Raw genomic sequence first — 21,107 nt, 5'->3', positions numbered from 1 at the left:
TAAATCAGCTCTAAATATTTATGTGATACTTTTTCCAAACCACTAACTCTGTATTATGAACAAGGATCACTAAAAATAAAAATGGCCTTCAGAAAAATACAAAATTGGTTTCTAAATGGCTACTCCATGACTAAAAAATGAAAATAAATGAAAATAAAACAAGTCTTATGAGACTGTCAGAAAGCCTGCCAAATTCCCTCTGCTGTGGCAGTTCCTTTAAATCAGGGAAGGTAGTTACACAGCACACAAGGACAGAATGAATTAATAAATAGAAAAGAGAGTAAATGGCTACCTCCATGGTATAGTTGGTGTGCTTGTTGTCAAACACCAGGGCTTCTTGAATAAGCTGATGATCTCCTTCCAGTTTGTCAATATTGTGTTTATAATTAATGATATTGTGCTCATATTGCTTCAGCTGATTCATCTGGTCCTCCAAAGGCCCTGTCATTTCAATAGAACTGCGGGCAATTTCCTGTCAGAAGAAAAAAAGACACCCCCCAGTCCCAAAAAAATTAAACTTCAGCTGTGCCAATTTGACCAATGTTCACATAAATATTTTGTATTTTTATACTAAGAAGCGACAGTAATAACACCTTCATACAGTGGATATGAGAAATTTTACTGTAAAAAATACATTTCAAAAGAAATGTGTCACATTTATATCTGGAATTAATGTTGAGACCCCAGTGAACCTGGTATATTTTGTACAAAAAGCAGAAGCTAAACAGTAATTGGTTAGTGATTGGTTTTTCAAAGCTGAATCTCCTGGTCCACCATCAAGGTACCACTTGTACAAAGTTCCACAAAGTTTTAAGAATAATCTTAACAGGTGCTAAATAGTTTAGGCTCAAACAGCTGGCGAACTGTCACTGACTTTGCTGCTGCCCTGTATATAAAGATGAAAAAATTAAAAATCACTTTGTTCGTCAGCTTCGGCGTGAGGGCGTGGCGCTCACCTCCATCTTGGTCTGGATCCATGGCCCGATGACGTTGGCCTGAGCAGCAAACTGGCGGCGCAGGCGCTCGTTGGCGTGCTGGCGGGCTAATTCCTCCTGCAAGGATTGATCCCTCTGAGGCACCAGCTGCTTCACCTGTTACAGTGGGAAGGCACTAAAGGTGAGTAGGCACAACTCAATAGTTTAAAAACAAATGGAACAAGTAAGTCTACAGCTACTAACTTCCATTATTGGTCTGAAGGTTGGTATCAGAAGAACAAGCCAGAATGATCACTATTTTATTTACAAATTCTATGCTAACATGAGAAATTCGTAACCTGGTCTTAGGCAGCCTGGCTAGAGAGACTGACATGCAGAGAGAAGAAATTCTCACCTCTGGCTGGATTCAAGTTCGACACAATTTCACTTTAACTGCACTTAGAGCAGTTACTTTGTTTTTATTTTGAAAAATCAAGGTGATTTTTCAATCTCTAGAGTCATTTTTCAATCTCTAGTGCAAAACTGACTCTTTTGAGTTGGATTTTATTTGAACACCTCCATTAGCACAGGATAACATGAGACATGTTCTGTCTCTCATGCACATCTGAAGGTCTCTAATTCATTGCAAATGCTTTTGTTTGGCTTGCCCTTCTGAATTTCCCAGGGAGATTCTAACCTTAGTCCTTACTGCTTCATTTTTATTACCCATTGAGGATGTGTTCTTGTCCATGTAAGTTTCTGTAATTCTACATTTTACACAATTTACCTGCAGCATTTTTTCTGTCTTGGTTCCTAATGAAATTAAATTGGTGTGATTGCTCTAGGTGCCTCTCTTTAATTCCTTCCCAGTACTTTTCAGTTGCTAATGCCAATTTTAATCTAATTGGACAGAAACATTAATGGTTCCAAAGATGCTGATTTTATACAACATATTTTGAAAAGCAGCATCTGAGTAGAAGAAACACAAAAATTACTCTTTATACTAAGAGAAGGAATGCAACCATTTCCTGCACTTTTAACAGCACCCCTAGCCAGGCACCAGCCTCAACACATGCTTCTCTTGTCCAGGCAGAAAGACAAAGAGGGCACAGGTAATATTGTATGACAGGAGCAAGGGATATTGTGAAGTGAGCTGGGCAAGCATAAGGGAGAGCATAAGGTACTGTAGAAATTCATTCTGGCATCTGATGATCTAGAATAATTTAGAGATGCATTGTAAAGTTCTCTGAATAATCTCAGTAATTCTCAAGTGGAATAATGTGCTACAATGTCCTTTCTGTATTTAGCAATTTAGCATACATTACCTTTTCCCACTTGCTACGAATCTCTTCAACTGTAACAGTGCTGTAAGGATTGGTGGCACTTATTCTCATGCTGTAACTCTGGATGACTTTTTCAACTTCATTCTGGATTGACAGTATGGCCTGTCGTTCACCATCTGCCTCTGGCAAAGTAGCTTTAAACTGATCGTGTGCAGAGATTAAACTCTAAAATCGGAAACAGAGAGGGAAAGCATGAAAACTCCAACATTTCTTCCAGCATCTGGAAAATCTGCTGTAAATAAGCACAGCTCCTCTTTCAGGCTCTCAAACATCCTGGCTGCTGGGTGTAGATGCAGGAAATAATACAATTACCTGAATTTCCTCTATGCTATGAACAATAAACATGTCCTGTAGGTCTTCCATAGCACCTTCCATCCAGTTGTTGAAAGGAGCAGCTCTTTTGGCAAACTCCAGGTGAAGCTGATCAATTGTTTCAAGCAGTTTCTCTGTTCTCTGTACGGGTTGGGAAAAGTGAATTCTTTTGTTATTAGGGCACGATCTAGCTCCACACATACCACATACCCACCCAGAAACAAAGTCATGCCTCATCTTTTGAAATGCATTTGATTGCATTGACTGATTTCACCACCTGCTTTAAGGATTCCCACTTAAGGCAATAGGACTAATTGCAGTAGTACTCTCATATCCAACACATTACAAGGAGTGCGTGTATGCTCGTGAAGTATAATACTAATATTTTAAGTATTTTAATATGCATATATATTAAGTATTTTTGTTATTGGGATCTATCTGCAAATGAATTAAAATCTGCTTATTTTGATTTGCTAATTTCTTTTCAGTACAAAAAGGAAGAATTACACACTTCTCACCTTGGCATTTATGTGTGTGAGTTCCTCTTTTCCAAAAGAACAAGGTTTTGCAAAGTATCTCAGTACTTTGAAATACTGACTACCAAAAATTACCTTACTGCTGGACAGAAAGGTATGCAAGACTGCAAACTCAGACTGGTATGAAAAGGTAACCAACCAATAGCTTTTTTTAGCCTTGCTGGACATCAGATTCCCACAGAGGGGTGCTACAAACCACATGACATTTGTTGCTGCAGTAGAACTGTCTGTGACAGCTCAGTACTGTCAAGTCTACTCTGAGTAATTCAGTCCATTTGCAAGAGTAACCACACAAAAATTAAATTATCTGAGGAAAGGGTTTTTTGCTCTTTGGACTCCAAAGTGGATGCTCAAATGCACCATTTCCAGATCTGAAATAAATGGTTCATTTCCCTCTCCCTTCCTCAGCTGAGTTGCTGATCCTTATTATATGGCTTACCTCCAGTGCCTCTCTCCTTTTCTGAGTGAGTGTTCCCAGACTGTCCCATTGGTCACATATCTTTTGACATCTATCATTGACACTTGCAGCATCGTGGTAGTCCAGTTCACTAGGAAAGAGCAAAGGCAAAACTCTGTGTGACTTTTTGAAAAACAGGAGCACTGTCCGCACATCCACTGGCCTTCAATAATTCTTCCCCTCTTCTTTGCAATATTTCTCATAAGGTAAGCAAGTGTTGCAGTACAGACATTGTGTTTAGGCATTCAGCAGTTCAAGAAGCACAGCACAGGAACAGGATCAATCCCCTCTGTTCTGGGAAAAATCAAGTGACACCCAGGTATTAACCACAATTAAGGTGTCCAAACATCTTTGTCTTAGCTATTCCTGTGACACAAGCAATTTGATCCCCTGATGGCCAGAATGTTTCAGTCTTGGTCTTAAACAAGTTTGCAAAGATTGGTACCTTTTTAAATTAATTGGCCTGAAATATCCACGTTGTTTTAAATAATCCAATGATCCTTTCCTTATATGCTTTGAAATTATTTAACTTGAGAAACACAAATCAGGTTGCATTCAAAGCATAACTTCTCACAAGCCTGGCAGTACTAATAGGGGCTCCCAGGATCTGGAGAGCAGAGAACAATTTTCATCTTCCTCTCCAGGATCTCCTCACAGATCTACACCCCAGAGCTGGCTGCTTCAGAGAGTAGGAATCTCCAGACCCACATATGCCACCAGGATGAATGAGTGCATTCACAAAGGACAGTAGTTACCCTTGCTTTTTTACCTGCTTAATAGGCTAGTATCATCCTGAAGAAAGCAACTTACTATTCAGCCTGAGACTGGAATAAATTTTTGAGGTTGTCCTGAGATTCTGGACTGACTCTGCTTCAAACTGAACTTTTGATCTCAGTGGCAAATGAAAATCATCCATAATACATGTGTTTGACACTTTGGAAACTCCCTTTTATTGGTGCATCACCATCCATTGAATTTAGCTCTTGGCTTTGCCTTGAGAACACTCTGCCCAGTACTAAACGTTACAGGGACTGTAAATATGTAACACATGGCAATAATGAATCTAAGGTTTACTTTGAGGCTTGAAAAAGACAGCAAGTGCTGATAGAATTTGTTCCCTTTTTGTTTGAGCATTCTTCTCTAGGCAACTGGCAAGAGGAATGAACAGATCACACTGCCAGTAATACAGAGAGTCACAGAGGACAAAATGAGAACAGAGGCAGCTTTCCTCTGTGAAGCCAGAGGCCAGAAGCCAGCAGCTCTGTAGGCCAGGGGCAGTGTTCATGTTGCTTCCTCTAAGCCCAGTCAGAGCAATCTGGTTTGGGAAAAACCTGAGAAGTACGAGAAGCATTCTGTTTAAAAGAAGCTTCAGATTGACTGCTGAAAGTCAAGAATAGTAAAACAGGTAAAAAAAATACCATAACAGAATCACAGAATTACAAAATCACATAGTGGGTCAGGTTGGAAGGGACTAGAGTGGGTCATGCTAGAGCATATATTGCAGGATTGAGGCCCGGCAGTTCTTAAATATCTCCAATGAGGGAGACTACACAGCCTCTCCTGACTACCTGTTCCAGTGCTTAGTCAGTCTCGCAATGAAGTTCTTCCTCATATTTGGATGGAATTTCCTGTGCATCAGTTTCTGCCTGTTGCCTCTTGTCCTATTGCTCAGCCCCACTGAGAAGAGCCTGGCTCTTGGCACCTTCCCTTTAGATGCTGATAGACATGGATGAGGTCCCTTCTCAGTCATCTCTGCTCAAGGCTGAATGGGCTCAGCTCCCTCAGCCTTTCCTCATAAGAGAGATGTTCTAGTCCCCTCACCATCCCTGTATCCCTCCACTGGCCTGCTCCAGGAGCTCCATGTCTCTTGTTCTGAGGATCCCAGAACTGGACCTAGCATTCCAGGTGTGGCCTCACCAGGGTTGAATACAGAGGCAGGATCACCTCCCTCAACCTGCTGGCAATGATCTTCCTAATCCATCCCAGGAGACCTTTGGCCTTCTTGGCCACAAGGGCACTGCTGGCTCTCGGACAGGTTGCTGTCCACCAGGACTCCCAGGTCCTTCTCCACAGAGCTGCTTTCCAGCAGCTCAGCCCCCAGCCTGTGCTGGTGCAGGGGCTTTTCCTCCCCAGGTGCAGGACCCTGCTCTTGCCTTTGATAAATTTCAGTCAGTTCTTCTCTGCCCAGCTCCCCAACCTGCCCAGCTCCTTCTGAAGGGCTGCACAGCCCTCTGGGGTACTGCCCCCTCCTCCCAGCTTTGTGTGGTCAGTGAACCTGCTGAGGAGGCACCTGCCCTTCACCTGAGGCATTGATGGACAAGGTGAACAGCACTGGGCCCAGTGCTGGACCTTGGGGGACACCACAAGTGACAACTCAGCCATGTGCCACTGGGTGCAACCCTCTGGGATCTGCCATTCAGACAGTTCTGTATGCACCTTACTGTCTGCTCATCCAGCTGCACTTCCTGACTGTGCCCATGAGGATGTTGTGAGGGATGGTGTTGAAAGCCTCACTAAAGTCAAGAGAGGCAAAACCCACTGGTCTTCCCACATCCATCCAGGTAGTTGACTCGTAGAAGGCAACCAGGTTGGTCAAGCGTGATTTACCTGACTACTCCTGATCACCTTCCTGTGTTCCCTGGCTATAGATGGCCTCCACAATCAGACACTCCATCACCTTGCCAGGGATTGAGATGAGGCTGGAGGCTGGTAGCTCCCTAAGTCCTCTTTCTTACCATTGCTGAAGACCAGGGTGACATTTGCTTTCTTCCGGTCCTCAGGCCCCTCTCGTGACTGCCATGGCCTTTCAAAGAGCATCATGAGCACCCTCACTATGGTGTCCAACAGTTCTTTTAGCATTCATGGATGCAGCCCATCAGAGCCTATAGAACTGTAAGATGTCAAGTTTGCCTAGGTATTCCCTAATCCAATCCTCTAAACAAGTTTTAAAAATAACAAAAAACCTCAGAATTGTGAAAGTAAACTCTCATATGTAAAGAGAAAACTGCCAGCAAGTCACACTGTACAAGGGCTCCTTAACTGGAAAACTCACTTCCTTCTTTGGAAGCCTTTTCAGTAGCCTTCAAGGGGTACAACAAAAGCCGTCTATCTGCTAAGAAATTTTAAGTTAGAAGTGTAGAGTCTTGGATGAAACAGGCTGAGATGGATTTTGCTGTCAGGAGCTTTTGGCTGAAAATCGGGGGGTTTTTCATTATAGCATATTAAGTTTATTAGATTATGTTCCTGAGTGAGCAAACTCTATTTTTGCTTCAATGGATCACTTATCTCCTTTTGTCAATTAAGGGTAAGGGCAGGTGTCCTTCCATGAAAGTGAGGGACTGATTGTACCAGCTGTGGTCAAAGTCCTGGAAGGTGATACGCCACCTTCCTCCACTGCCTCTGCCAGGGAGATTCAGTCATCCCCCGTAAGATCTCTACTATCCTGTTCCTTCCAGGGATATGTGCTGCGGACAAATGGGTAGGAGAATAACATCAAAAAACTTTCAAAAAGGGCACCCATGGTGCTAACTAACTAAATCCTATGTTAGTTTACCAAGTAGCATTAAGCAGTGTAGCTCCACTACCTTTCTGGGCCTGCTGTTGTTTACTTCAAGTAAGTGTATTATAGGTATCAAAGAACATTTTTCTGCTCAAAGCAGGAGCAGAGGAAGTAATAACTCAAAGATTAATTAGCTGGAAATAAAACACAGACTTACATTCTCTGTTCTATTAATTTTTGTGTCTTTCTCAACGTTGAGGAGACTGATTTACATTTTATAAAAATTTTTACTTTGCAGTGCGTGAAGTACTGTTTCTCATGTGTTACAAACTTTCTGAGAGAACAATCTTTCTATTTGTTTGGCCACTTGAAACCTACAGCCTTTGGAATTTAAAAGTCATTAAGTTACCACTACTGATCTTCTGAGCAACTCAGTCTTCTCTGTCAAAAATTGAAAATTCAGGCAAATTTTGACCTGATCCAGAGAAGCACTTTAGTGTGAGCTCACTTTGGGAACAATGATAGTGCCACAAAAATAACCTGCTGAGCAACGTGTTTTAGCAGTGCTTCAGAACAAGGGTCATGTTAACCATGCACGTAAGCACAATTTGAGCCCAGGTCTTCAGAATCAAAATCACTCTAAAATCAGTCTTACAGATAATGGTCTGCTTGGCTGAAAATCAGTCACTGTACTACAAGTGATGGATATACAAGAAACTACTTTCCAAAATTTTTGTCTTGATGGTTGAAAACATTGAAATTAGCATATAAGATCATAAATCAATCTGGGTTTTTATAGCACAGCTCACTCAAATGAGCATTTACTATGTCATAAATGGCAAATCTCATTTTAGAAATGCCTGTCTCCTTCAGCATTGTATAAAGCCCTATCCAAGCCCTGTCATGCCTCTTTGCCAAGGAATATCTAAGTTTATATAGGCTGGGAACACAACAATCTTATAGGAGCATCCTGGCTGGAATTGCCTGTTTGCATACGCACATAAATTCTCTATTAAATAGCATCAATCAACAAGCTTTAGCAACTTTAACCTTAAGCACACAGTGGACTGAGCTGTAGCAGAAATACCAGGACAGGAAACTGTAACAGGTAGAGTTCAAGGTCATACAGCAATAGTTCTCCTTTGAAATTGCAACTTTAGGCATCCAAGAGATTGATTAAAACAAAACGTGGAGGTGTACTGACTTGGAATTTAGACACAGACGATGATGCTTTCTGTAAGGGCCTGCTCCAGTGATGAGGAAAAAAAGCAATCAACCCACCAACCAAACAAAGGAAAATCAAGAAATAAATACCCACACTGACTTCAACAGGCTTTGTATCAGATGCCAATGCACATTTCTTATCATTCAGGCATTAGTCCTTCTTTAAAAATATGGATTAAGAAAGAAATTAGCATTTTCCTCCATAATTTTATTGTGGGAGGAATTATGTATAAATAATTAAAATCAGTATTTAAATAGAAGCTGCACATTTGCTTGCAGCCAGTGATAAAACCTGACCTTTATGACCTTTCATTCAGTGTTCTCCATGGGCATTAAGCCTAATTCAGTTACAGATCCACAGAGAAAAATCAGGCACTGATAGCACCATTGTATACAGAAGCAGAGAAGTCAAATTAGAGCATCTCTAAATGCAATCAGCTTTCAGCACCTTTGCAGCCCAGGCCACAAATAACTTGTTTTACTTCACACAGCAAATTACTGAAACAACTGAGAAGAGACGATCCCAAAATAGACAGGATACAGTGCTCACTGGCGTCACCAGAGGTAAAGGACAGAGGGTTCAAACACTGGTAAGCAGATGCTGTGCTACATTCCCAAAGTTTCTCATAATTCATAAAGCTGAAGTAGTGTTACAGAAACTTTCTTTAGTATAAAGAGAAACAAATCTTAGGGCAATCCCAAGCACAAATAGAGGCTGGGTAGAGAATGGATTGAGAGCAGCCCTGGGAGGAAGGACTTGGGGATGTTGCTCGACAAGAAGCTAAATATGACCCAGCCATGGGCACTCCCAGCCCAGAAAGCCAAATGTGTCCTGGGCTGCATCCAAAGCAGCGTGGGCAGCAGGGCCAGGGAGGGAATTCTGCCCCTCTGCTCTGCTCTGGTGAGACCCCACCTGGAACCCTGCATCCAGCTCTAGGATCCCCAGAGCAGACATGGACCTGTTGGAGCAGGTCCAGAGAAGGGACACAAAGATGATCAGAACGGTGGAGCCTCTGTCCTAAGAAGACAGGCTGAGAGAGCTGGGGCTGTCCAGACAAGGAGGTTTTGGGGATACCTTATGGCAACCTTCAGTGCCCAAAGGGGACTTATAGGAGAGCTGGAGAGGTACTTTTAATGAGGACAAGAGGGAATGGCGTTAAACAAGAAGAGGGCAGGTTTGGACTGGATATTAGGAAGAAATTCTTTACTATGAGAGTGGTGAGGTAATGGAACAGGTTGCCTGGAGAAGCTGCGGATGTCCTATACCCAGAGGTGTTCAAGGTGAGGTTGTATGGGCTTTGAACAACGTGATCTAGTGGAAGATGTCCCCGTCCATGGTAGGGGTCTTGGAACTACATGATCATTAAGGACCCTTCCAACCCAAGCCATCCTATGAAATAACTCCACAACAGCGATCAGGGCATGCCAGAAAGTGTTTCATAATCTTACACATTCAGGGCAATCTCCATTCTCTGTGGTTTTTTCTGATTTCTTTCACATTAACCAAAGCACAGTACTTAGTTTGCCCACTATGCTTAATTTTTCTTCCTTTAAATAATCCCGAAGATGGAATTTTTCTTTTAAATCCACTGGAATTACACAATTACTGTAAGTGCTGCTGCTATCAGATATGATACACTACATTTTTAGGCAAGTATCTGATTTTTAATTGTTAATGAAGATGGAGCTGTTTGTGAGTCATGGCCCTTCACAAAGTGAAAAAAGGGCATGTTTCTAAGATTTCATTTCTGAGCAGTAACTGTTCTGCCAGTTCAAGGTGAGAAATTGGAACTTGGAGAGCTTCAAGGAAGCCAAGGGCAGGAATCTGAGAGCAGATAATTTAGTTTTCAGCGTCCCTTCTGTAAAATGGAGACAATGGCAATTCCAAATATAATACCAAGAGATTGTGAAAATAAGCATATTAGAGACAGTTAAATCTGCAGGAAGTCAGTGCATTACCCACTATTACAGAGATAATAAAGAGATGTGAAGCGTTTTGAAAGGACCAATATTCTTGTGAAGATACTTGATCTGTAATTTGTGTAAGTGAAATTATTTTCTAAGTTAAACAACTCATAGCCCATACCTCTCAGCAGACCATATGAACTGAGAAATAAACACCTCCGGGATTCCCATCAACCCACAATGGACTCATGGATAGAGCTAATCTAAAATATTACTGTGAAGTCAAGTTGAAAAGGTTTCTTTTCAAATAGTTTTGTTCAGTTGAATATCTATATTTGGTTGGGGGTAAGGGGGAGATGAGGGAAAGGTCTCAGTGACCAGTTCAGATAATATACTTATGAAGCTATGCCTGGAATTCCTTCGTTGGTACCTATGACACTATCAAATTCATTGGAAAGAGTTTATCGCAAAGTTAAATGTCAGCAGCTGCAAGCCTTTAAATGGAACATACTTCAGCTCCTGGGCAATGGCAGCGATCTGTTCCACCCTGTCCTGGTGAGCAGCCAAATCGCTCTCAAAAGCTTCATGTTTCCTTAACATGGCACGGACTTCTGTCAGAGAGGCAGATTCGTAATCCTTCTGAAGCAAGGTCTGCTCTTTGCCTGAAAGAGAAAAAAAAATGTTACCCATTTTTTAGCAATTTATTTGTTAGGAAAATTTTAAATCTAATCAACTTTTTAGTTGAGGCATGGTGAAAATCAAATGTATGAAATTAAATCCCACCTCCACTGAAATCAGCAGCAAATTGTCAGCACATGTTAATTAGAAACATATTTTTAAAGTTCTCACAGTAATGTCCTGGGTTTTGCATAGGCAGCTTATACAGGTCTAAAATAGTGAGTACTACATTGCTGGAGAAACTGGCATAAAAAAAGGTATATTAACAAAAACTGTATCTCTAAACCACTGTGATAATTTTTTGTAGAATCGACTTAAAAACACAGAAATTACATTGCTATGCTCAGCTTCACTCTTACTAATGATCTGTTATTCTTTTTTTATGTTATGCCTTCAATTCATTAGTCATTTCAGCACTTAAAAAAAAATAAACCTGAGATGTGTGACTGCCTTTTGTATTGAACTCTGAATTTTAAGTGGAAAATGCCAACACATCTACAAAAGGCTAGAGAAACAAAGATTAAGTAGGAACTGAAATATTATTGCTGAGTAGCTCCTATGTTGGGCAACTGAATCCACACAGACAGGCCCTGCAGCTGCACTCACCACATGGCATTTGCAGCTCTGTGAATCCTGGAGCCAGAAGCAACTATTGTTCCACTTGCTGTATACCAGCTTATGTGAAGTTTTTCCTACACAACAGCTATGACTTGTCACCATGAGTTTATGCTCAGAAAATCGGCTCTCAGGGCTGTAGTTTCCCTTCTAGTATCTGCTTGGCAACCATTTACAGCCTTGCAGGCTTCCAGCAACTGTAAGAGGATGGACTCTGATTCATTTTCACAATGTCAAAAGAATCTAGCCGGGAAAAGCCAGAAGCATGGCAGAAACAGGAAGACAGTCACCAGGATGATAGAGCAGACCTACGTTTAATAGGCCCCAACAAAACTGAATGTCACTGCAAGATCCTACAGGTGTCACAACTACAGGTAAGGTTAGGTTACCATTAGAAGCCAGAACTATTAATAGTTTATAATTAAGAGTTTGGAGCAAAGCAGACACAAGTCCAGTATCATGTGGTTTATCTGGACTATTCAGAACATCATGATGACCAAATAATAATTAACTCAGAATACTTCTGTTAAGAATTTCATATTCAGTCAGTGGCAGAACTGCATTCCTGGTTGGATTGCTGGTGTACAACTGTGTAGGAATACATTAGCAGTAATGGCCTCTATTCAAATGCAGAATATTCCCATTAAGTTTGACTCACTGCCTGAAGTATGATTTTTACAGTTACATCTCATTAGCAACATGCCAACAAGTTAGGACCGTGACTACAGTCAACAAAACCTGACATTTTATCTGTTATTATTTTAGATTGTCTGAAATTGTCCAAACTACTTATGAGTGAGTTTCTAGCTGGCAAATACTCAGCACTGACAGTTCGACTTCAAACATTCAAATACTAAAAATGTTAAAAGCCATCTCTCCTCACCATATGCCCACTGTTCATGAGTGGAAGCCTTCTGCCTAAATTTCTCAGCCAAGTGTTCCAGTCTTTCCAGTCGCCGTATTTCATTCAGCAGCCACTCTTCATAGCCTTTCTCAGCTTGCTCAAGTCTCTGCCAAGCGCCGGCAATATCCTGTGAAGAGAATACATGGGAGAGATGGATGAAACTATAATCTCTTTTTATCTAAGTTTACACATTTTTGATTCATTCACAATTTGGCTTCAAAAAGGGAAGTTTTTATGTGCGGATTTTGTAAAATCACAGACTTATATAAAACATTGTCAGGGCGTTGTGTTTTAGTGTGGACACCTGCTCCTCATAGTGTGTTGTGTTCAGGGGCATTTATGAAAGGAGCCCCTATAGAAATGGTTTCCAAGCATGGCTACAGGTCCAATGTCTTCAAAATATATTGCTTTTACCTCCCATTTTACATTGTGTGTCTTCTTTTATAATATATCTATGTGTTATCAAAATGAAAGTGCTTTGCTTTCACAAGTGGACAATAGCAAGATAATTACTATCAAGAGGATTTGGTGCATGTTTTACCTGGAACACAAATTCATTTCTCTTTCTGTGGTACACAAAGTTTTGTGAGCTTTCTTGCAAACTCAAAAGACATGAGTGGGAAGCTAAAGTAACAAGGCCCTTATTTTCTGCATATGGAGAGTGAGCAATAACCCTTTCCAGACAGAGCAATTTTTTTTGTTTATGAAAAACAAAGCACAATGATAGAATAGAGTTCAGAAACAGGTTTGCTGTATTCCACAGGAAATGTTTTCACCCAGTCAAGTCACAGTACTTATCAGCAGATGAGAATTCTTGGTACAGACTATTCTTATCTTCATAGACATAAGAGAAAAAACAGAATAGAAAAAATGTAGAAACACATATTGAGCAATGTCTGTCTGTTTGATGATTAAAATTTCAGTGAAACAACTGAGTTTTGCTTAAATAAGCAATCATTGGCCCAATGATACACGAGTATTGATAACACTGCCAAAGGAAGCTCTCTATCGTCTTGCATCTCCAGATAATTTGCTTTTGGGAAAGCCTTCAAAGAGGCAGGAGCATGCTTATTAGAAAGCAAGATTCTGGAACAAAAGGGAATGTGTAAAAGGAGTGTGGTATTGAAAAAGTACAACAAACTGATGTTTCTGAGAATGACTTAGAATGGCTTTTCAATCCTTCACATTGGCTTTTTTGGGAGATCATTGATAAAACAAACAGAATATTAAAGCCTCCTTTACTTACTGAAACCATTTTCCCCTCTGATGGCATGAAAGCAGGCCGATTGCTGATTCTCAGTTTTGTCTGCAGGGTGTTGAAATTGATCTCCAGCTGACATTTCTCCTGGACTTTGGGAGGTTTGTGCTTGCGGCGGTAGTCCCGGAAGTCCTCTAATTTCTTCTGCATAGCCTGCATTGTTTTTTCTGGGGTCCTGTTTTCCAGCCAAGGAATTGTCCGGCGAATCCATTCCAAAAGCTTTCAAGCCAACAAAAACAAGTCAAATAAAGGCAATGGAAGAACAACCAAAAAAAAGATTATATTAAATATACAAATCTTAATTAAGTTTGTTCCATTTTAATATTATTGACTTCAGTTGGTACTGATGCCTTAATGGTGAGTAAGCATAAGATATTAAAAGATAAACAATACTTCTATATTGTATTGCTTTATACAAATAACAAATTTGCCCAGATATTCCAGGTATTTCTAGAAATAACCTGATTTTCAAAAAGATTAACACACATCTAAGGTGCCTCTAATTACTCAAAATCTGAGTTAGCCGGTATCAACTGCCACTTCCACAACTATTGGTCTTGGTGTTTCAGGTAGTCATAGTTATAGGATCAGGACAGAAACCAGCCTCAGGTCATATAAAAATCTTCACTCAGAAGGCCAAGTGCAAATTTAAATACAGAAAGTAGTGCTGTGATTTCAGTTTAGTTTTGCAGATTAAGCAATAAAAGATAAGAGAGCTCTCATTTGTTCACTCTACATCTGTAGTCCTGCTCAGCAGATTTGCCATTAAACTAGAAAGGACAGGAGGAGCACGTTCATCTGTACATTCTTCTGCTGTCCTTGCTCACAGATGGATTGTGAACAACCTGGCAGACCCTCTCCAGTGTGCTCTGCAGTACACAAATCCAAGGGCCTTGCTTGATCTGGTATGTCCCACATGTGGTCAAGGATGGCTGTCTTTGAAGATTAGGGAAACAGGAAGCCTGGTCTTGGGGCAGATGGATGGCAATCCTCAAGTCACCCTTTTGGGCACGTTAACAAGACTGACTGATTTGCTGAAGGTCACACAGGAAGTCTGTGGCAAAGGAGTCACCCAAAATTCGATATCTTGGGCATTGGCTTTGAAACCTGCCACTTTGAGATTTACCCTCACAGTGTCTCTGCTCTTCTGTCTTGAAGAGAGTGCACACATCTTTCAGCTTTCAGTATTTCATGAACATTGTTGTCACCACATTCCAGACAGAGCATCCTTACCTCACTTGCTAGTCTCTCATACTCTTCCATCAACCTCTCATTTTCCTGATTCACAGCAAGCACCTTACAGATCCGGTTAGCTGCAGTCTCAGCCTGTAACACACAGCAAATAAGCAGAAAATATTCATGAACACATTCTGAGAAAGGTGTAGGCTTGGAGAAAGAGAGAGAATGTGGCTGCTGCAAATAAAAGATCGCCAATTTTTTTATAACTGGTGATTTATACTCCTATGTTGCTTAGATACTCATTTTCCCTCCTTCTGCAGCCATAGATTCCAACGGCCTGAATGAGGCATGGATCAGCACAGAGGTCTCCCTGTTGTACAATGAAGCCTTATTATACAGTTGTCTAATAAATCTTTTCTTTTTAAAAACAACTTAGGCCATTCTTAAAGATATCCTATTAGGTTATTTTTTAAGTCATATCCAAAAAGTATTAGATTTGTTAGCCACACTGGATAGACACCACATGGGATTTAGGAGTCTCAGACCACTCTATATCTGCATATCAAATGTACAACCTTTGAGACTAAGTGCAGCTCAACCACTGACAGAAAATCTTTTCATGCCTCCTAACAAATTTATATGTGAAGGTTCTGTGTAGCTCTGTCATATTTTAAATTTACTAGCTTGATACCACAAAGCATAACTTTCATTAAAATATGACTCTGGCATATGTCTAATCAAATAAATATACATGTAGACTCCTGTGTTACAGAGTATTTGGAATTCCCCTTTTGCATGAATAGCAGAACCCACCTACTCAAGAATGAGAGTGCAACAGCACAGCTGTGCTGTGGTAAGGCACAGGGGACCTAGCAGACAGGAAGGGAAATTCAGTCCTGAGGACGAAGGGAAAATATCAGCTACTTTAAAGGTTTGTTGCTTTTTGTGTAACGTAAGTTGGATGATGTCCATTTGTAGGCTAGAAATGTATGAAAGAGAAGAGTGGGAAGTGCCACATTTATAAGTGAGTATCCCATTAATTACATGAACATCTGCTGCTGATGTTCATGCCTTTTATACTAGTACTTCCATCCACAAATAATTCTGTTAGCTTCTGTGGCAACCGGGCACAAAAACTGTGTTGGATGTCTTCTGTGCCTTTCTGTCTCTTTGGGCATCTGTGAAAATCTAGCCCTAAATTACTACTCAGCATGAGTAAATCTCAGTCTCCAAAAGTCAAACATTCTATTATGTAGCAAACACATAAGATGTTGTAGCAACAAGCAACAACACTTAATATCTTCAAATCAGTGTTTTCTGAAACAGTCCTTAAAATTATCAAAAAAAGACCCAAAATTAGAAACAGAATGCATATTTGAATTAAAGAAGTTAACTTGTTACACAACATTTCACTAAAAGAGGTTTGAGAGTTGGTTAAAAACAAATATTAGTGCTCAAGTGATACTTGCAAATGTTAATTAAAACCACATAGTACTAAATTAGTTGAGGTTGGTTTTTTTAATAAACTAGTGGAAATGTGAAACAACCAGTCAAAAACACAGCAACCTGAAGAGATAGTTGATCTATACCTGCTCTGCTCCAGCAAAAGCATGGTAGAAGCAGGACACATATGTCATGATAGCTCTCTCATCAGGTTTGGGAGTGTTCACAATATCTACAAGAGGGGGGAGAAATTAAAATAAAACAAGAAAAAAAGGAATTGAGGACTAGAAAATAGGATGAATAAATAAATGCATCACTTCATGTCCTTCTTACTGTTTTCTTTTCCTTAGCTCTGTATCTGAGAAATTCTAAAAAGCTGTAAAAAATTTACTGTTAGATTGAGGGGTGCTGACAGAATAAAACGTACACTAAAAATTCAGTGTAAGCTCATACAAAGAGGAGGATTTTTTTTTCATTAAGCTTGATCCAGCAGTTATGTCACAGGGGGAGTGACCATAATTTTACCAGGATGGTCTGCTTAAGAACTGGCACACGCATGTCTGGTGACTTAAATTGTGGGGGTTTTGACTAAGACACAGAAAAGACAGACTTCATTTCAGTCTGGGGAGATGTTCTCTGGAAATTGCACGTTAGCATCAGTATTTCTCATATTACCAATACCTGAAGTATGCCCAGCTCCAAACCACCTTACTTTTTAGAATTTTCCTTATTTCCTTTGGGATGAGATTCCAGAGCTTGTCTGAGATGTCTATACATGTTTCTGTTTTGCTAAGTAGCATCATTTGATGTTGCTGTTTGTACTTACCATTAAGCATTTAACATTTTAAAACAATCCTGAAAGCATAAGAGAAGGGTTTATTTTCTGAACATGTTATGATGATTTTGACATCTGTAGCAGAAATAATATCCAGCAGAGAGAAGAAAGATGGAATTCCACAATTGTTTTTCCCTCTGAGCTTATTTTCATCTTACATTTTTAATGGTGCTTCAGATGAATGCACACAAATTCATTTTAAGGGGAACATCATCCTCTCTCATTCAGCAACTAGCTGTCAAAAACCTACTGGATATTATTAGTAAATATGCAGAAAGATGAGACAGGAAGGTTTGCTTCAATGGAACAAATGGATAGACTACTACTGGCTCTACCAAAACAGCAGCTCACAGAGAAAAGAGGCGACAGGAAATGAGCTCAGCTCTAAGATGCTGTTCTAGTAGCTAGTGAGGAAAAGATCAGAAAAGGAAAAATTGCTGAAAAAAAACAAGACAGAAGGTGAAGGATGAGATCTGATCCATCTACAATCTCACCTTCTGAGCACCAGCAAATGCATGGTAGTAACAGGAAACATAAGTCATAATGGCTCTTTCATCAGGTCTGGCAGTGTTTACTACATCTGTGTGGAGAGAAGAGGGTTAACTGCTCAGAAATTCTCACAAGGTACTTTCATCTGATTATGCTAATGGTGCCACCTCAGTGCTGTAAGGATTCCAAATAAATACACAATTATTCAGGTTGCATCTGTTTACTGATATGAGTGCAAAGCCACCGAAGCTTTAGGAATCAGCAAACACAAAAGACACAACTCTCCCTGAAATGGCAAAACATCTGAAGTCTGAGACTGTACAGAAGGATATTGCTACCTTCTGGTTTGTGGAAACTTCCAAGCAGATGGCATGGCTGGCAGATCTGCTGGGTTCAGCTTCACTGCCACTCCAAAGCAACTTCATCTGAATCACTGCAATTACTGCAGAGCTAAATGCAGCCACTGACAGTCACAAACCAGAACTGCACTCAGTGTGTATCAGCACAGGGTCCCTGTGCCTGACAGGGCACTGGCATATACTGGGAACCTGTACAACTCCTGCAGGCCAGAAATACGTTTTGTGCTAAGAAAAGTTGGACAGTAGCAGCTCTGCAATCCCTGTGCCAGCCCATCTTTTTTGTTAATAGCATAAATCACAGGAGGGTTTGGCTCGGCTGGCTAAGAGCTTTGTCCCTACCATGGCAGGAGAGTGGAAATATAAAGTGGGTGCAATCAAGGTATGCATCCATGGGTAAAAATGGACCTTTTCAATACTTAACAGAGAAAGGCAGGAAAAGGTGTTTTTACAGCAGTTATGGCTGAGTAATGAATGATTCTGGTGCAACCTGCATGGATTCCTGTCAATGAAAGGAGTGGGAAGATACTGACTTGAAAAGGCCCTGGAATGAGTGAAAATTTCTAATGCTAGCAGTGAGATTTCTAAGTTCAGGATCAATATATTTACTGATTTTGCATCTACTTTATGTAGCTGTGAACAAAATTTTGCAAAGTTTCCATAGAGAGCACAGTGGAAATAAAGATGGCAAAAAAGTGACCATGAATACTTAAAGGGTTTTAGAAAGAATATAAGTTCATTACCTCCCCCCTGGGCAAGAGGAGAACAGTAAGATAAGGAATAGAATGTGCAGCAAATTTGGTAAGGAAACAAAAGGTTTCTTATATTGATTATGAAGAGAAGAGGAAAAAATGTAGAAAGCTGTTCAGTGGCAAGGGGCAGCACTTCTCTGTTTATTCCTTGCACAGTACTTCAGAACAAAATAATTAAGTGGTGTTGTTGAAAGGGGAATTGCATTTCAAAAGGTGAGAACAATTTATTTTAAAGCATGAAAGTAAAACTACTCTTCAATGAAGAGATTACAGCCTGGATTTTCCAAATCATCCTGTCTAACTCTCCAAATGAAGACTTCAAGAGGAGCAGGTGTAGTCAGTTTGAGTGCTCTGGATGATTCCCATCTTATCCCTGCTTTACTGAGAAGCCACCATAGCTCAGTCTCCATTCTTGGGGAAGAATGCTTTGAACTAATTTAGGCAAATTCCAGTAGCTTGGCAGCATTTTTCAGCCCTGGGTATGAAAGTTTGATTATCTTGAAGAAATTCAGGAAATTCTCAAGATAATTGGAGACACATGAATTATTTGTTAAAAGTATCACTGCAAAAAGTTTACAGCTAAAATGAACCAAAAAAATGCTTTCCTCAACCTAGCTCTTTTTCAGAGGTGAGCCATGTGTTAGCATATTTTGAAGGCTTTGAAAGTACTTCTACTATTTCTATTTTTGGCCTCTTGCTTAAATGTTTAAAAAACTGAATATGCTTTAAGTTGCTAACAGTTATATTTCCCTTCATTAAATATGAATTTTTAAAAGCAAGGATTAACTTTTGATCCTGCATTCTACCTCAACACAGTGGGACCATGTGCTGAGGTTAGGATCCAAATCACTATAATAAATGCAACCCTTAACAAACAATAAATAATAAAGCAAAAAGTGAGTGAAATTATCCAATGCATGCCAGAAAGAAAAGAAAAATATTTTTGGCAATAAAGCAGGTTGCTACATTATGATTCACATGGAAGGAATACTGAAAATCTGTTAGGAAAAAAAAAAACAAAAAAAAAAACCAAAAAAAGAAATTTTACTGTGTCCTGCTTACAAACAGCACAAACTTCAATAAGGTATAACTCTCACCTTCTGCATCCAACATCTTTGGGATATCCAAATGCTTTTCAGCAATTTCCATGGCAAGGTTGATATTCCCTATGGGGTCATCCTGCATTAAAGAAAAAAATACAATGAGTCAAAGATAGAAGTTTTTCTTTGAAGCAAGACTAGAGTAAGTGCACTAAAACTTAGCTTCTATTTTTCTAAACTGTAAACTGGAGTCACAACTATTGTTCTTCAAAAAACAGTCTAGGTATATAAACTTTTGGTCCATCTGCTGCTATGTTTTCAAAAGAAAACTTTAATAAGCTGTTCTCTACAGCTAGAGCTCTGCTGGAAATGCATTCTGGAGGTGAACAGAGATAACAGTGTACTCTCAGTTCTGAGCTAATTCTGAGTGAAGTACAGCAGCAATACAGACACTAAATGCCACTGGACCAGCAGGCTAAATGAGACTGTTCAACACAGAGTTAGCCCTGCCTGTTTTATACCCACAGTATATCACAGGGATATGACTTCCACTGAGTTCTCTGCTGGTTAGGAGCATGCATGAGAAGAAGCAAGCATAGGCAGAATTGTTCTCCAGAAGGAGTGAAAATTGTCAGTTTGGGCTTGGAAATAAAAATCTGTAATGCCTCTATAAACAGAATTTTAGGGCTATGGAAATTCAAACACTTCCTCTGGTTTTGAGATTTTGGTTTTCTCAGGAAAGGGAAAGCAAGCTGTGAGCACACTTCAGATAGAGAACACAGATTTTGTAAAAGAAAATTCAAAAAGACAGTAAATCTAAGTGAGACCTATTGACTAGGTTAAAGCACTTTGCCCATGAATGAGTGATGATCACCTCCTATTTGTGTGCTTGGTACTAAGTGCTTGAGCAAATAGTGCTCCACTGGTAAAGGATTGCTTTAAAATCATAGCAGCTTCTGAAGAATTGGAGATTTCCATCACCCATCCTTTTAAACAGAACTACAAGCCACAGTAACTAAAAATCTCTGCTACAGCTAAAGAGATACCTCATCTAACTTGGCATAGTCAAGGAGATCAGGCCTGTGTCTATGGATAAGGGCGTTGAAAGCAAGGCCATCTTTCCAGCTACACGAAACATATTGGTGAGAAAAGGAAAGGACAGCATGCAGGCGGTAAGAAACAAGACACCAAGACAGCTGTTAATGTAACCAAAATGAAGAGTCAATCAAACACAGCCAGGCCAGAAAAGCAAGAGCTATTTTAGGATTTTTTTTTCTGCATGTGCTTTATGTGCAACAGCTCAGCCTCAATTTGAAACCTGACCTGTTCTTATTTTGGAAACCTCTAAGAGGAAAATAGTAGCATTGA

The 21,107-nt window shown here is 40.1% G+C and overlaps 1 protein-coding gene across 2 annotated transcripts in view; it reads right to left on the bottom strand.

Moving 5' to 3' along the window:
• ACTN2 (actinin alpha 2) overlaps positions 1–21,107 on the bottom strand; it is a 67,793-nt gene that overhangs the window by 11,375 nt on the left and 35,311 nt on the right. For both annotated transcript variants that reach the window (XM_005487574.3, XM_074537514.1), the window contains exons 7-17: positions 19,797–19,878; positions 16,414–16,499; positions 14,879–14,971; positions 13,634–13,864; positions 12,367–12,514; positions 10,702–10,852; positions 3,545–3,653; positions 2,570–2,710; positions 2,240–2,422; positions 957–1,091; positions 293–472 (exon numbers count right to left, since the gene is read on the bottom strand). In XM_005487574.3, the coding sequence (XP_005487631.1) occupies positions 293–472; positions 957–1,091; positions 2,240–2,422; positions 2,570–2,710; positions 3,545–3,653; positions 10,702–10,852; positions 12,367–12,514; positions 13,634–13,864; positions 14,879–14,971; positions 16,414–16,499; positions 19,797–19,878 (1,539 nt within the window). The remainder of the gene's footprint in view (positions 1–292; positions 473–956; positions 1,092–2,239; positions 2,423–2,569; positions 2,711–3,544; positions 3,654–10,701; positions 10,853–12,366; positions 12,515–13,633; positions 13,865–14,878; positions 14,972–16,413; positions 16,500–19,796; positions 19,879–21,107) is intronic.

The sequence above is a fragment of the Zonotrichia albicollis genome, chromosome 3 (assembly GCF_047830755.1).
Source record: "Zonotrichia albicollis isolate bZonAlb1 chromosome 3, bZonAlb1.hap1, whole genome shotgun sequence".
NCBI classification, from domain to species: Eukaryota; Metazoa; Chordata; class Aves; order Passeriformes; family Passerellidae; genus Zonotrichia; species Zonotrichia albicollis.
The sequence above is the reverse complement of the archived record's forward strand: the minus strand, read 5'-3'. Positions and strand labels throughout refer to the sequence as shown.